Source organism: Meleagris gallopavo, chromosome 1 (genome assembly GCF_905368555.1).
Source record: "Meleagris gallopavo chromosome 1, MGAL_WU_HG_1.1, whole genome shotgun sequence".
In the NCBI taxonomy this organism is placed as follows: Eukaryota; Metazoa; Chordata; class Aves; order Galliformes; family Phasianidae; genus Meleagris; species Meleagris gallopavo.
Window position 1 is genome coordinate 134,764,066 of NC_139404.1, and position 12,904 is coordinate 134,776,969.

The following is a 12,904-nucleotide window of genomic DNA, read 5'->3' on the forward strand; positions in this document are numbered from 1 at the left end:
TACTGAAGTTGGACAGTCTTGCATTTGGTTCTCATCACATTGCCTGCACAATGAGTCATTCGTTCTTGGTTTTGTTCCTCTGACCGAGATTCATGTGATGCTGCTGCACTCAGAGAGATCAGATTAGTCACAGAAATCTTGTTTAAAAAATAAATTGTACCGCAGGTTGATGCCTTGCTGACCAGTTACGTGGTGGTTGTTTTTTTTTTTTTCTTCTCTTTTCTTTCCTTGCCTCTGCTTGTTGGTTGAGATCAGCAGCATCGTTCTATTGAGAAATGTATTTTAGTCCTGGTAACTGATACGTGATTGGAGTCTCACCGAAATTAGTGTATTGTTAAATTCAGGACTCTTGGAATCAACGGTAATGCAGGTGAGTTTCTAGCAGTCCAGTGTGCTAAAATAAATCAAGCTGAAAATAGAACTTGCTTCACTATACTGCTGAGGAGAACAAAAAATACATTGCAGTTGTGGCAGTGACAATTTGTGAAACATACATAATTTTCTCATTTTTAATGATAAGAATATGAGATTTTTATCAAGTTTGTAGTGGTGTTTGAGAAAGAAACTCACTCAGCAGAATTCCTGGTATCTGGAAATGTTTGATGGAGCTGGAATCAGGTGGACATTTCAAATGATGCTAGGACAGTGTTGGCAGTTTCCAATCCCTATTGTGAAATATGTTATTATGAAGGCTCTGGAAGTTCTCTGTTTTGGTACAGTAGGATTTTGTGGGTGCTGGTTCTATGTGAGAAATAGGAGCCTGGAAGAGTAGCCGTGCAAAAAAAGTGAGGTGCCTGATCAAAGGAGATCCAGGAGAACATGTGTACTATGTGGCTGTAAGCCCTCAGCCTGGGCAGAACTGGCAGCTGGCTGTGCTCTCTGTCTAGTCAATGGCCAGCAAGAGGAACTTCTTCAAATAGTAATTCAGAAAAACAAAACTGTGTTTGTGCTTTGAATCATCTTAGGCGGAAGCCTGCATGAACCGTAGATGCTAATGCAGGCACCTAAATTGTGCATCATGTCGAACTGGGAGCAATGTCTGTTTTGTGCCTTGAAAGGCAGTAGGGGAGTATTGGAAGTTGCTGAAATTAAATAAACACTGTCACAGTTCATAGATGAAAGCCTCAGTGGAAGGGAAGATGAATTAATGTACCGCATTAAACTTTGATTATGGCTCTTTTGAACAGCAATATTTTCCATCTTTTAAGTTGTTAACAGTGTTTTGATAAGAAAATGCTCATAAATCAGGCAGAGGTGCAGACTGATGAGGTAGAAAATGAGATTATGTACAGGAAGTTCAAACAGGGATTCTTTTGTGTACGTAGCTTTTTGTAGAGTTCTGCTTCTGCCCTCAGTTTTCAGTTGGTTTTTGCAGCTATTGGACACTCAAAACTGTTGGAAGCATTCATTCACGTTGCTAGTTTTTCTGTCATGCATCTGCTTCACAGAGAATGCAGTGGCTAAGCAGACATTAAAAAATTCAACTTTGGATGAACTTTGTGGGTGTGCATGAGCAGCTCATAGGGAATGCCCAGCTTCCAAAAATCATTGGCAGTTTTGAAGAATGCTCACCCTCCAGATGGGTCCCAACGAGCTCTGCTTCTTCAGGGGCTCTCTTTGACTCTTGCTCCTTTTTCTGTATAACGGCTGAAACGAAATGAACCTGTATTTCTTTGAAATTCATTTGCCTCTGTTACATTTGCTTATTCTGGAGGAGAATCTGATCCTGTATTTTGGCAGTTATTTTTTGGTGCAGGGTGAGTATGTTGAGATAAAGCTTCAGCTGTAGTGAATTGCTTTATATGTTTTGAGGTGGAGCTCTGACCCTGTGACTTCAGGTCAAGCAAGAACAACTGACTGCTTAGGTGATATTCTTTTGCACGTTCACAGAATTTACCTGAAATGTTCTCCCCTAAGGCACTGCCACCCAGGAGACTGGGACCTTCGAGTAGGCTTTTTGGTTTTTTTTCACAGTTTTGCTTGACACCAATCAGCCAGTCCCACACACTGCTTGAGACTTGTGGGTGGAACTGTACAGCTCATACTGAAAAGGAAGCAGGTACACTATGAGCTTGCAAGTCTGACATTTTCAAAGGCTTCAACTCGGGTTGATTCATACACGTGTACTTTAGACTTGTATGGACTTCAGGGTTGTGAACAATGGGTGATGCTGGGAAAAGGGAAACAAATTGCTCCAGTACATAACTTAAAAGCATGGAGCATTAATAATACTTTTCAATTTATATGAATCTGAAATAAACCATTTGAATGTTTTTGAGAGTAGGTTGCAAAAATACAGATAAAATATAAAATACATCCAGATTAGCTGGATGCTATGTTTTATTCTTGTAAGGTGGGATGGTGTCGCTGATCTATGAAAGAAAAGGCACTTTATTGAGGTCATGCCAAAATATACCAATTTTTTTTCAAGTATACTTAAGCTGGCAAAGTACTTCTGTCCTCTGAAAGCAAGAAACAGTTAGGAAATGGAGGAGGTAGAATTACACAGAAATGTTTGCCCTTTGGAGATGAGTTACTGCATGAAGTTCTGTCAGAGTACTTGATCTTCGTTGGGAGTTCTTCTGCATGTGTCCCTCGGCCCCATTAGACCTGATGGAATGTGCTGGTGGGCTTGCGAGGTGACACAAGGCAGGTGACAGCTCAGCCTGGCAGAACTTTTGGAAGATGTCTGCAAAGGGCAAATGCAGAAGACGAGTAGCTGGCGCTGTGATTTGCTTCCTTACGTGTAGGTCACTTTGTTTCTCTGCAACTGTATTTTCTTATTGAAAATTCCGTTTCAGCAACAAGTTAGGAATCTTACTGTTTAAAAATAAATCTCTACTGAGTCTGCTTACATGCCAAATTGAACGTTTGGGATTTTGGATGGCCACAGCCCAGTGCTGTCAGTGTGTGGCTGTTCTGTATCTAGCTGTTTTTAGAAACGTGTGTGGCAAATGCATGGCGGCAGTAGCTAAGGCAGCCTGGGCTTTTGAGTAGAGCCACGTTGTCCGTTTTTCTCTCCACAATTAGATCAGTAGGTCTGCAAACCAGTTGCAATGATTCCTTGCTAATTTGCAGTCTTGAAGTGTAATTGTACAGCATTTCAAACCGGCAAGTGATCAATTTGTTCGTCAAGCTCAAATGCTTGTATGCAGCTTAAGATGTACTGAAGAGAGTTGGGGCTGCAAACTAGCAGGAAGAAATTAGCAGCATCTACATAAAATCTTGTGCGTTGTCAGCATGCATCTGTGCAATACAGGCTGCTCAACAGTGAAATAAATCTTTGCTTTACTGGAAAAAGTGCTTGTAAATGAGGATCCAGCAAAATGAAAATTGTGAGTGATTAATGTAGTACCTTCATCTGAGCATTGTGTTCAGTACCTGGGCGTCTTGCAATATAGTGTTTGTCAGCCAAAATGACAACTAGAAATTCTAGAGTGTTCTTGAATTATTATTTTTTTTCATTCAGCTCCCCACATGTACAATCTGAGAACTGTTGATGACCTCACTTTTTTTTCTTGTAATGAAGGATTTGTTGTTAATTTTTTCTTTAGTATATAAAATGCTCATTGTGTACAAGGGAGTGCATGATGTGTAGGTGGACTAGCACAGTACTGAAAGCATGTAAAGCTTTAATGAGTTGTAGACTTGGCTGTTCTTGACTTTACAGGAAGTTGCTAATTACTGCAGGTTTGGAGATTTCTGGGTTTGGATCTTTATGTAGAGAAATGAATTTGACCTTCTTGCTCTCTGCAAGTTTTCACTCTGAAGAAAGGCTAGATTGAAGAAAGCTGGGGAGGTTTCAAAACCTTTCTCCTTCACGGTGATAAATATTGTGCTAGGAAGTATTCAGTGTACAAAGGAAGATGCTCTTTGTGCAGTTAATCCCTAACTTTTGGGGACTTTTCAATATTGCTCTGAGTCACCGTGTTTCTCAGTAGCAAGGTTTTGTTTTGAATGCTGTGGGGCCAGATGACCAAAACGAACTTGACCTAAACTTGATGCTGTGAAACTTTGGTTAGAGAAGGCAGTTCTAAAAGAGTAGCTCTAAAGCATGAGCAATTATGGACAACGGAGTCATTCACTGGATGAAAGTTACAGTTTCTTAACACTGCTGGTAAAGCTTCAACTTTCCAGCAATTACTTCTTTTGTTATTAGCTTTTTATGTAAGCAAAAGACAGCCATTGACAGATTCTTATTTTTCATGTTACTGTAAAAGCTTTTAGTTGCTTGCTGTTGGTGATAGAAGTGATTAATGTCCTGGAAGAGAGGGGGCATTATTCCTTTTTCACTGCTTGCTTTTATTCCCACACAGCTGTGGCTTTTTGATCTACATTTAAAAAAAAAAAAAAGAGGAGGGGGAAGGGGTGGGAATATACGCGGATGTATAAAATTACCTGTTTTTTGGTCATCTGGATTCTGGTTTTGTGTTGATAGGTGAAAACAGATACTTACTTTCACATAAACTTTCACTTACACCGATGTACTTGAGAACATTACTTTTGGTTTCCAGTGCTGATGAGGCGCCTGAAGGTAGTTATAAGCAGAGCACAGAAACTCTCAGAAGGGAGCAGTTGAACTGATGTTGGATTTTGGTCACGTTTTGTTTGATGTTGTAAATCATTCGCTTGTGTTTCCTGCCTCATACTGTTCTTCCAAAAATAGCTGAAACTGCTAGCTGTTTGCCTGTGATGGAGTGGCCTGTTTAAAGTTACTTCCTCTGCCCCTCTCTCTCCCTCATGGCCTCCCACAGCAGATGTTCAGTGACTTCAGCTTTGCTGAGAGATGATCTTTAGAAACGCTAGGAAACGATTATATTTTTTTTTAATTAAAAAAATATAAATAATTAAAAAAAAAAAAAATCCAACGTGAAGGTCACGATGCAGAGGCACAGAACAACCTGTATCCAATCCCTACATTGCAGTCAGTAGGAAAAACCTCAAGAGCCTCTGTTGAAAGCAGCTGGGAAGTCACATGAGATGCATTCTGATCCAAAGTATCATCTTCAGAATACAAGCTGGGTTGAAAAGTAGTACATGTAAACGGTCTCTAATACTGTATCAATGCTGATAAGGAGGCAGTTTGGTTAATTCATCAGTTCTTCTGCAGGAATACAAGAAAGTCACATCAAAGAAACTTGGAATGCTTACCTCAGCATGCAGCAGGAAAGCTGTGAATTCAGATCAAAACTCCTTGAGTCCACCTCTTTCCTGGCAATATCCTCATTTAAAGTGATCTCTTCAAGTGTTCTTTTACACAGAATAGCTTCTATTTTCTAAAGAACACAGCTGGACTTGAACAATTTCTGTTTTGTGGAGTTAAGTTACTATCCTAAGGGAATCTTTTGAGAAACTTGATTCCCCATGCTAAACATATATTGGCGACTAGCTTGCAACCAGTTACATTAATCACTTGAGGAGAGTTGTTCTTCTCCTCTTGCACAAAATCAAATGATATTGCAGCTCTTCATTTTGAGAGCAGCTCTCATGGAGTTTGCTGTATAGATCTTTCCTACCAAGCTCTGGGATTTGATTAACAGCCCTTGTGCTGTGAGCACTTATCATTACATGTCATTACAGGATCTTTTGAGCCTCCTCTGTATATGCTGCCTCATACAGGAAAAGTAAGAATGCCAGTTTGGAGGTTTTTATTGCTCTCCAGTGATAAGATCCTCAGCTGCCTCTATTACATCCAGAATAGTGAAGGAAAGCAGTTTGGATGATGTGTGATGGATTTTCAGGAACGTAGAAGGCCTGGAAATCAGTGATGCTGGACAACTGGAATATTCACACACATGCAGGAAAAAGGGAATGCAGCTACCAGCCATTCAGAGTCATAGGTCCAAGTCTATAGGCTGCAGTTGATTAGGTTTAGCTTTTGTTGCAGATTATAGAAAGACCTGTAATCTTCTGTCTCAGTACATGTTTTGGATGAGAGAAAGACTGAGATGAAGATTCGTAACTGCTATAGATAAGTTCAGGAAAGTAACTGTCGCCTCGTACGCAGTACTGGTAAAACATCTCAAGTATTGTGTTCAGTTTTGGGCCCGTCACTACAAGAAGGGCACTGAGCTGACTGCGTGTGTGCAGCAACAAAACTGTTGAAAGGAGTAGGAAACAAGAGTTATGGGGAGCAGCTGCAGGAACTGGGACTGTTTAGCCTGGAGGAGAGGACGCTCTGGGGCGACCTTGTCACTCTCTACATCTGCCTGAAGAGAGTCTCTTACATGACGAATAACAGCACAGGAGGAATTGGCCTCAAGTTGTGCTGGGGGAAATCTAGGTTGAATACAAGGAAGAATTTCTTCACGGGGAAAGTGCTGAGGTTGTGGAGTGGGCTGCCCAGGGAGGTGGTGGGCTCACCACCCCCAGACCTATTTAAGAGACTTGTGTTTGTAGTGCTCAGGGACATGGCTTAGTGGTGGGGTTTGTTCGGTCACAGTAACTGTTGGACTTGGTGATCTTGTGAGTCTTTTCCAATCTGAATTATTCCATGATTATTGAGTTTACTCACTTGAGAGGACTGAGTGTCAGTATAGCAGTACAACAGTGCGTGTAATGCTGAAGTGCATCGTGCAAAAGGGATCTTAATGGATGCCAAATGTTTCTGTCTCTGATCTGTGAAGGAGCTAAAACCCCCCTCTATAAACACTACATCTAAATGGGTATAAGAAGCTTCTGCTGTTGAGGTATCATCTGGCATCAGTACTACAATGGTCTTCAGTTTAGTGCCAAAGGGTTTGGGGTTGGTGCTGCTTATTTCTGCCAAGCCCAGAGGGTTTTCACATGATGGTCTTGTCTAAAACCTAGTAATTAATATGTTATGGTTTGTCTCCTTGCTGGTTGCTTGTTGAAGCAGTGCTGTGCTATTGGGTTGTTGTGGGGTAGCTGTAAAGGCACAGCTCATCAATATTGTTTTGTTGAGGAAATACTTTCCCTAAGTATTGTACATAATAATCGTTTCATGTGGAAGGAGGCTGGCAGGCAAGGGCTTACATTAAGAACAGGTCATCTAAAAATCTCATTTTCCAGATCATCAAAATCTGTTCACAGATGGCTATTTTTGACCTGGTTTAGAAATCTGATGCAATCTGTCTCTTCGTGAGAGCAAAGTGTACGCCTGCGTAAATGTCCACAGTTGGAGCAAAGAGGGATTGTTGTGCAGATAGAGTGTTTCTAATCGCATCTGTTCTAAAGCAAATCTCTTTTTTTTTTTTTTTAATGCAAATATCAGATGAAGCAAAGTGATGAATTCTCTGGGTTTATTGTATTTGCAGGCTGAGTGACCCATATAGTTATGTGGAGAGAACGTTTTTTGACACCTAGCATATACTGCCTAAAAAGCATATAGTGATTTTTAACTTATTACAGAAGTACACTAGAGAACACTTACATAACTCAATGGTTACACTGTAATCTTGGAGGCTTCAGATTATATTTTTTTTCATTGATTTTTCCTCTTTGGAAAGGCAGAAATAAATTGAACATTTCCCCTTTGAGTTATACACACTTTGCCTACATATTGGAATTATGTGCAAGTATAATTGCATACTCTGCTTTCAAACATTATGTTAATTTCAGGTAATTACCACATGGACTATTCAGTAGCAAAAGTGGTTTCCCCATGCAAATAGAATTTTTCCAACTGTGGCCATTTTTGATTTTGCTGGTGATAAATAGGACCTGAGGAAATGGCCACAAGTTGTACCAGAGAAGATTTAGATTAGACATAAGGAAAAACTTTTTCTCTCAGAGAGTGGTCAGGCACTGGAATGGCCTGTCCAGGGAGGTGCTGGAGTCACAGTCCCTGGCAGTGTTCAAGAGGCGTCTGGTTGAGGAGCTACCAGATATGGTTTAATAGCTTGTGGTAGCAAAGGTAATGGGAGGATGGTTGGACTAGATGATCTTGTAGGTCCTTTCCAACCTTGCTATTCTATGATTCTATGATATTAAAATGAATTATTTTTCACTGTATTCTTATTGTGCCATTGCAATTACAAGTGCATCTTACCACCCACCAAAAAAGTACATTTTGAAATTAAATGTTTAACTGCTTTCTCAGTGTTCAAAATTAAAGCAACAGCTTCTGATCATTTGGAATCCATACACAGTCCCCAAAATTGAATTGCATCCAGGTATTTCTGCATGTTTTAATTGCTGTTGAGTGGTACTATATTTTCCATTTTAATGAAACTTAATGTAAGTATTAATAACGATTTTTCTAGCATCCTAATTTTTATGTGTATGCTGGGTTTTGTGCATGAGGAATTTTTTTAGGATAAATTCTGGTAGAGAATCAGATCTGTTGGTGTGTACATGTATTTTCCTTTTTTGCTTTGGCTTGATTTCTGGCTGTTGAAGGAATAAGGCTTTTCTGAAAGAGAGAAAACATTAAAGAAGTTTGAGATACTGGTGTGGGTTTTTGTTGTTGTTTTGTTTTTCAGATACTAGCATCTGTATCAGTATAGAGAGCCTGGCAAAAAATAGGAGCAGCATTTCATTCTTGGTAAATCGTTGCTCTGTTTTTGTTCTTGACATGCTTACCCAAGAGCTTGTTTGGAGAGAGCTTCCCGAACACGGCAGCAGCAAAATGAATTCTTATTGCTGGTTTGGATATCTTGCCCTTTTCAGATTCCAAGTCTTTCTGCGTATTCCCTGAAGTCAAATGCTACACTAAGGGAAGCTCAGCTGCTTTTATTGAATTTATTTTTTTGATGTGTTTTTTTTTGTTTGTTTGTTTTTTTGATTGATTGCTGTTCTTTTAAAATAGTTTTGGAAGTGATGCTCTTTTGATAAAATCAAGTATATTGCTGTTAGAGACAACAAGGTAAATTTGTTGACACAAACTTTTTGTGAACGTGCTTAGATTGGCAGGTACATGGAGGTGATCTAATGCTTAGAAGCGTGGGAGCAGCAAATTTCATTCCAGAAGGGTAGGAATGTTGTCTGGCAATTGGGCATTCTGTGCTGTCCAGAAAACTGCACCTGGGGAAATACTTAAAATCAAAGATGATACAACGCCAGGTATCTGCATTCAGTGAAAAATACCTGGCGCTTCCAGTTTAAGGTTGCAAAACCATAATGAAATGCATGCATACATGTGTGTATATATATGTATATATGTTTCTTTGCATGAATATTTTTAGAGCTTGTTTTCATTGGTTATGCTCACAAGCACCCAAGCAGTGCTCTTTTCTGCTGTATTTGCAGGAGAGCCTTTTTTTTTTTCTTTTTATTGCCAGTGTCTTACTAGAACAGGAACGTGTGACATTGGAAAGAACAAGGAAGTTCTGAGGTTTTATCTTCCTTTGTTACAGCCTGTTGCGTGCTCACTGCCTAGATCAGTGTAAGCTGTCTCTGCTGCCACAGCAGTCCATTTTTAGGCTGTAGTAACCCATTCATGAGGAGAAAATAGCAGGTCAGTGAGGTATTCAGAATTAGATAGTCTGTTTTTTTAGGGACTTATCCAAAATACCTAATGAGAACTATTTGCATAGCTGAACTTAGTTTTGCTAAGTTTAGCTACTCGGTGCTAAGCTGAGTGCATTACACAGATCAGTTAGGATCATCTGTATTAAAAGTGTGCAATAGCAGGGATGGAGGGAAAAACCATTGTGAACTTATATTGATTATTCTACTCGCAGGGCTTCCAAATGGAAGCCTTACACTTCAAAACAAAGTGCATCCATGTTAAACTGTCAAAGTCTTAGACATCTTAAGAAACACTCCTGTTTCTTATTCAGAAGGTCTTAAAGGTGAGTGTTTGGACCTTTTGTCTGCTATGAAATTCTTGCCCAAATCACTTGATCTCATTAGATCTGGAATATAGAAATGTTACGTGACTCTATGACTGTACCTAGTGATTTGTGCTTTCTTTCTTTTTTCTGAAGAAATACTGTCCAAACTGTTCAGCTTTATTGTGGATAGCAAAGCAGTGCTGTAGAGGAACATTTTTTTTTCTTGGAGGAATCTGAAGAGCAACTGAGGCTCTAACAGAGCGCATTTGTTGACATAAAATGTCTGGCTGGAGAGCTGAATTTTTAGCTCTGCTTGAAAGCTTGACAGATTTTTCTTTCTCAGCTAGTCAGTGCTAGAGGAATCTAAACAGCCTTTGGTTGCTGGCAGTGTTGGGAATAAACTGCATTTCTTCTTTTGCAAGCTCCTTCTCAAGTCAGTAACATGATTAATACATGGGGTTGGTCAGTTAATCCCTTGTTCTGGCCTCAGTGGCTCTTCGGTGCCTTTTAAAGTAATTTCTTTCTTCCAATATTTGAAGGGAGCGTATAAACAGAAGGGAAAATTATTGTTTATGAGGGTGGACAGTGATAGGACAAGGGGGAATGGTTTTAAACTGAGACAAGGGAGGTTTAGGTTAGATGTTAGGAGGAAGTTCTTCACACAGAGGGTGGTGACGCACTGGAACAGGTTGCCCAAGGAGGTTGTGGATGCCCCATCCCCGGAGACATTCAAGGCCAGGCTGGATGTGGCTCTGGGCAGCCTGGGCTGGTGGTTGGTGATCCTGCAGGGGTTTGAAACTGGGTGATCATTGTGGTCCTTTTCAACCCAGGCTATTCTATGATTCTGTGAAATGGGAAAAAATACCTTCTTTCCTGTGTGTCTCGTTTTCTAATGTTGTGATGGTGATCTTTCCTTTGCAGACTGCAGGCATTGGCTGATGCCACTGGTTATTCTCATTTGCATTGCATTAGGTTTTAATACTGGTGGGTTTTCTTCTCTAAGTCTACTAAAAAGGAGAATTGAGTTTTAAAATACGATTCCTACACAGTGCTCTGATATGATGAAGTCTTAGCCTAAAGCCCTTAAATGACTGTTGTGCACATCAGAAAGCTGCCTAGGAGTCAAGCACGTGGAATCCAAAAGTAGTTTTCTATGTACGTTTGTGTTGGAGTGGGAAGTGGGAAAAGTGCAGAAAAAGAGGAATTACTTTTATTTTCCCTCTTCAATTTTGAGCATGACGAGTTTTGTCTGGTTCTCTTGGAAGAGCTGTGGGAATAGCATGGCAGCCCCAGGGGAAGACCTCCTGATTGTGCATCTATTGAAACTCATCTTGTCACCACGTGCTCTCCCTGGGGATCTTCACTCAATCATTCAGAGAAGAGGCTGGTTTCACGTGGTTTTAGTGTGAGAGCACAGAGCTTGGCATCTATCAACTTAGTGCGTTTGATGCTTGACCTCAGACGGATAAGAGATGGAGTTTTATCACAGCAGAACAGAATTCAGTGCAGGTTGTACCAATCCTCAGTAATCCTCAATATATTTTTGGCCAGAACTGTTGCAGTTAAACCATTGCTAGCACTGTGGCTTAATTCAGAGCCACACCGGGCACACTAACAGATGTTGTAGTCACACCTGCGAATTACCGTGCAGCCAGCTTTTTTAATATCACGTCTCACAGCTCTGTAGGAGGTTGGAAGAAGGCTAACAAGTTGTGTCAGCTGAGTTGGGAGTGAACTTATGCAGAGGAACACTGAAGTGAGGAATTGATACATGAAATATGTGTTAATTCATGCTTTTCCTGCACCAGCTGAAGGTGAAGTTATAGCAGTTACTGTCATTTAGAGTTCCTAAGCTACTAGCAAACAAATTTTTGTTCCCTTAGACTGTGCTTCCGTGCATGGTACCTTTGTATGAGGATCTTAGGCAGCTTAGTGCTGGTTACTTCATCCAAGTGCTTGAAAGCCCAGTGTGTGTGTGGCATAAGGCACTGACTGAAGTGGCTTGTTTCCATCTCAGCATCTGGGCAAGCAATAGAGCTGAGAGTCGGTCCTCATTTGCCAGGTTCTAATAATGTCTTCAAGATCAAATCAGCAGGCTGAATTGGAAAGCTTTATTACCATGTTGTTTTGTATTCCTGGCATCTTATGGGTGGACTGATGAAAAAAAAAAAAAAAAAAAAAGTTTGGAAGGAAGCAATATGCTCCCAGATACATGCCAACAGAGCAGAGGCAATAAACTGAGTTGTGGCCGAATCTAGCTGCTGCTGAACTCTGAACTTGGGGGCTGTCAGGAGCTGCTGTCTTGGAAACAGAATGCTGCTGCTCAATTTAATAGAGACTTATCACTTAGGAAGCATTTCACTTCAGCCTTTTTCCTGATGCTGCATTAGTTGATAGCTGATAAATTTGTGGGTAACTTCTTAACATATAATCCTGTCTTTTTTTTTTCTTTCTTGTCTTCAGGTGAAGCCAAAAATCTTCCTACGTACCCGGGGCCAAACAAGATGAGGGATTGCTACTGTACTGTAAACCTGGACCAGGAGGAGGTTTTCAGGACCAAAATCGTGGAAAAGTCATTATGGTAACAAATACACTATGCGTGTGTTCTGTTAACTCTTCTCAACACAACACTCTGAACTATTTTTCTGCTTACTGTGTTTGTGTAATGTTCCATAAACACTTTTTTTGGGGGGGGGAGGGGCAGGGAGAGGTAAAGGGGGTGCATGATTCTCTTTCCAGTTTTAAGAACACTGTATTGATACAAGTGTTAGTGCTGTGATCTTATCTGTATATATGGGAAGGCATCTCCACCATGGCAAGTCGCATAAACTCTTCTCCAGCTCCAATGCTCTTTTCTTTTTGCAGTGTTATTTGGAGCTTCCCTAAACTTTTTAGTTCTGAACTCCATTTTGCAGCTATCTATGAGGAGTTTTGCATTGCCACACTAGTGTCTGGAATTCAGGATTCTTATATTTTTTTTATCATGGAGCTGCAACTAATTGAGACAGGCGTCTGATGGTCAGACCTTTCCTTTATCTTGTATGCTTCCTGTGAGATTATAGTAGCCAAATGTGGAAGGAAGCAGAACAAGAAGCATGTAACAAAAGTTAGAACACTTTCTCCTGGAAATCCCCAAATATCAGCAATTGAAAGAAGGCTGGGCATAG

General features: G+C 40.4%; 1 protein-coding gene across 3 annotated transcripts in view; it reads left to right on the forward strand.

Annotated features, from left to right (window-relative positions):
- RASA3 (RAS p21 protein activator 3) overlaps positions 1–12,904 on the forward strand; it is a 175,637-nt gene that overhangs the window by 66,297 nt on the left and 96,436 nt on the right. For all 3 annotated transcript variants that reach the window (XM_010728350.4, XM_085215032.1, XM_085215017.1), the window contains exon 2: positions 12,201–12,318. In XM_010728350.4, coding sequence (XP_010726652.1) covers positions 12,242–12,318 — 77 coding nt within the window. In that variant the 5' untranslated portion in view covers positions 12,201–12,241. The remainder of the gene's footprint in view (positions 1–12,200; positions 12,319–12,904) is intronic.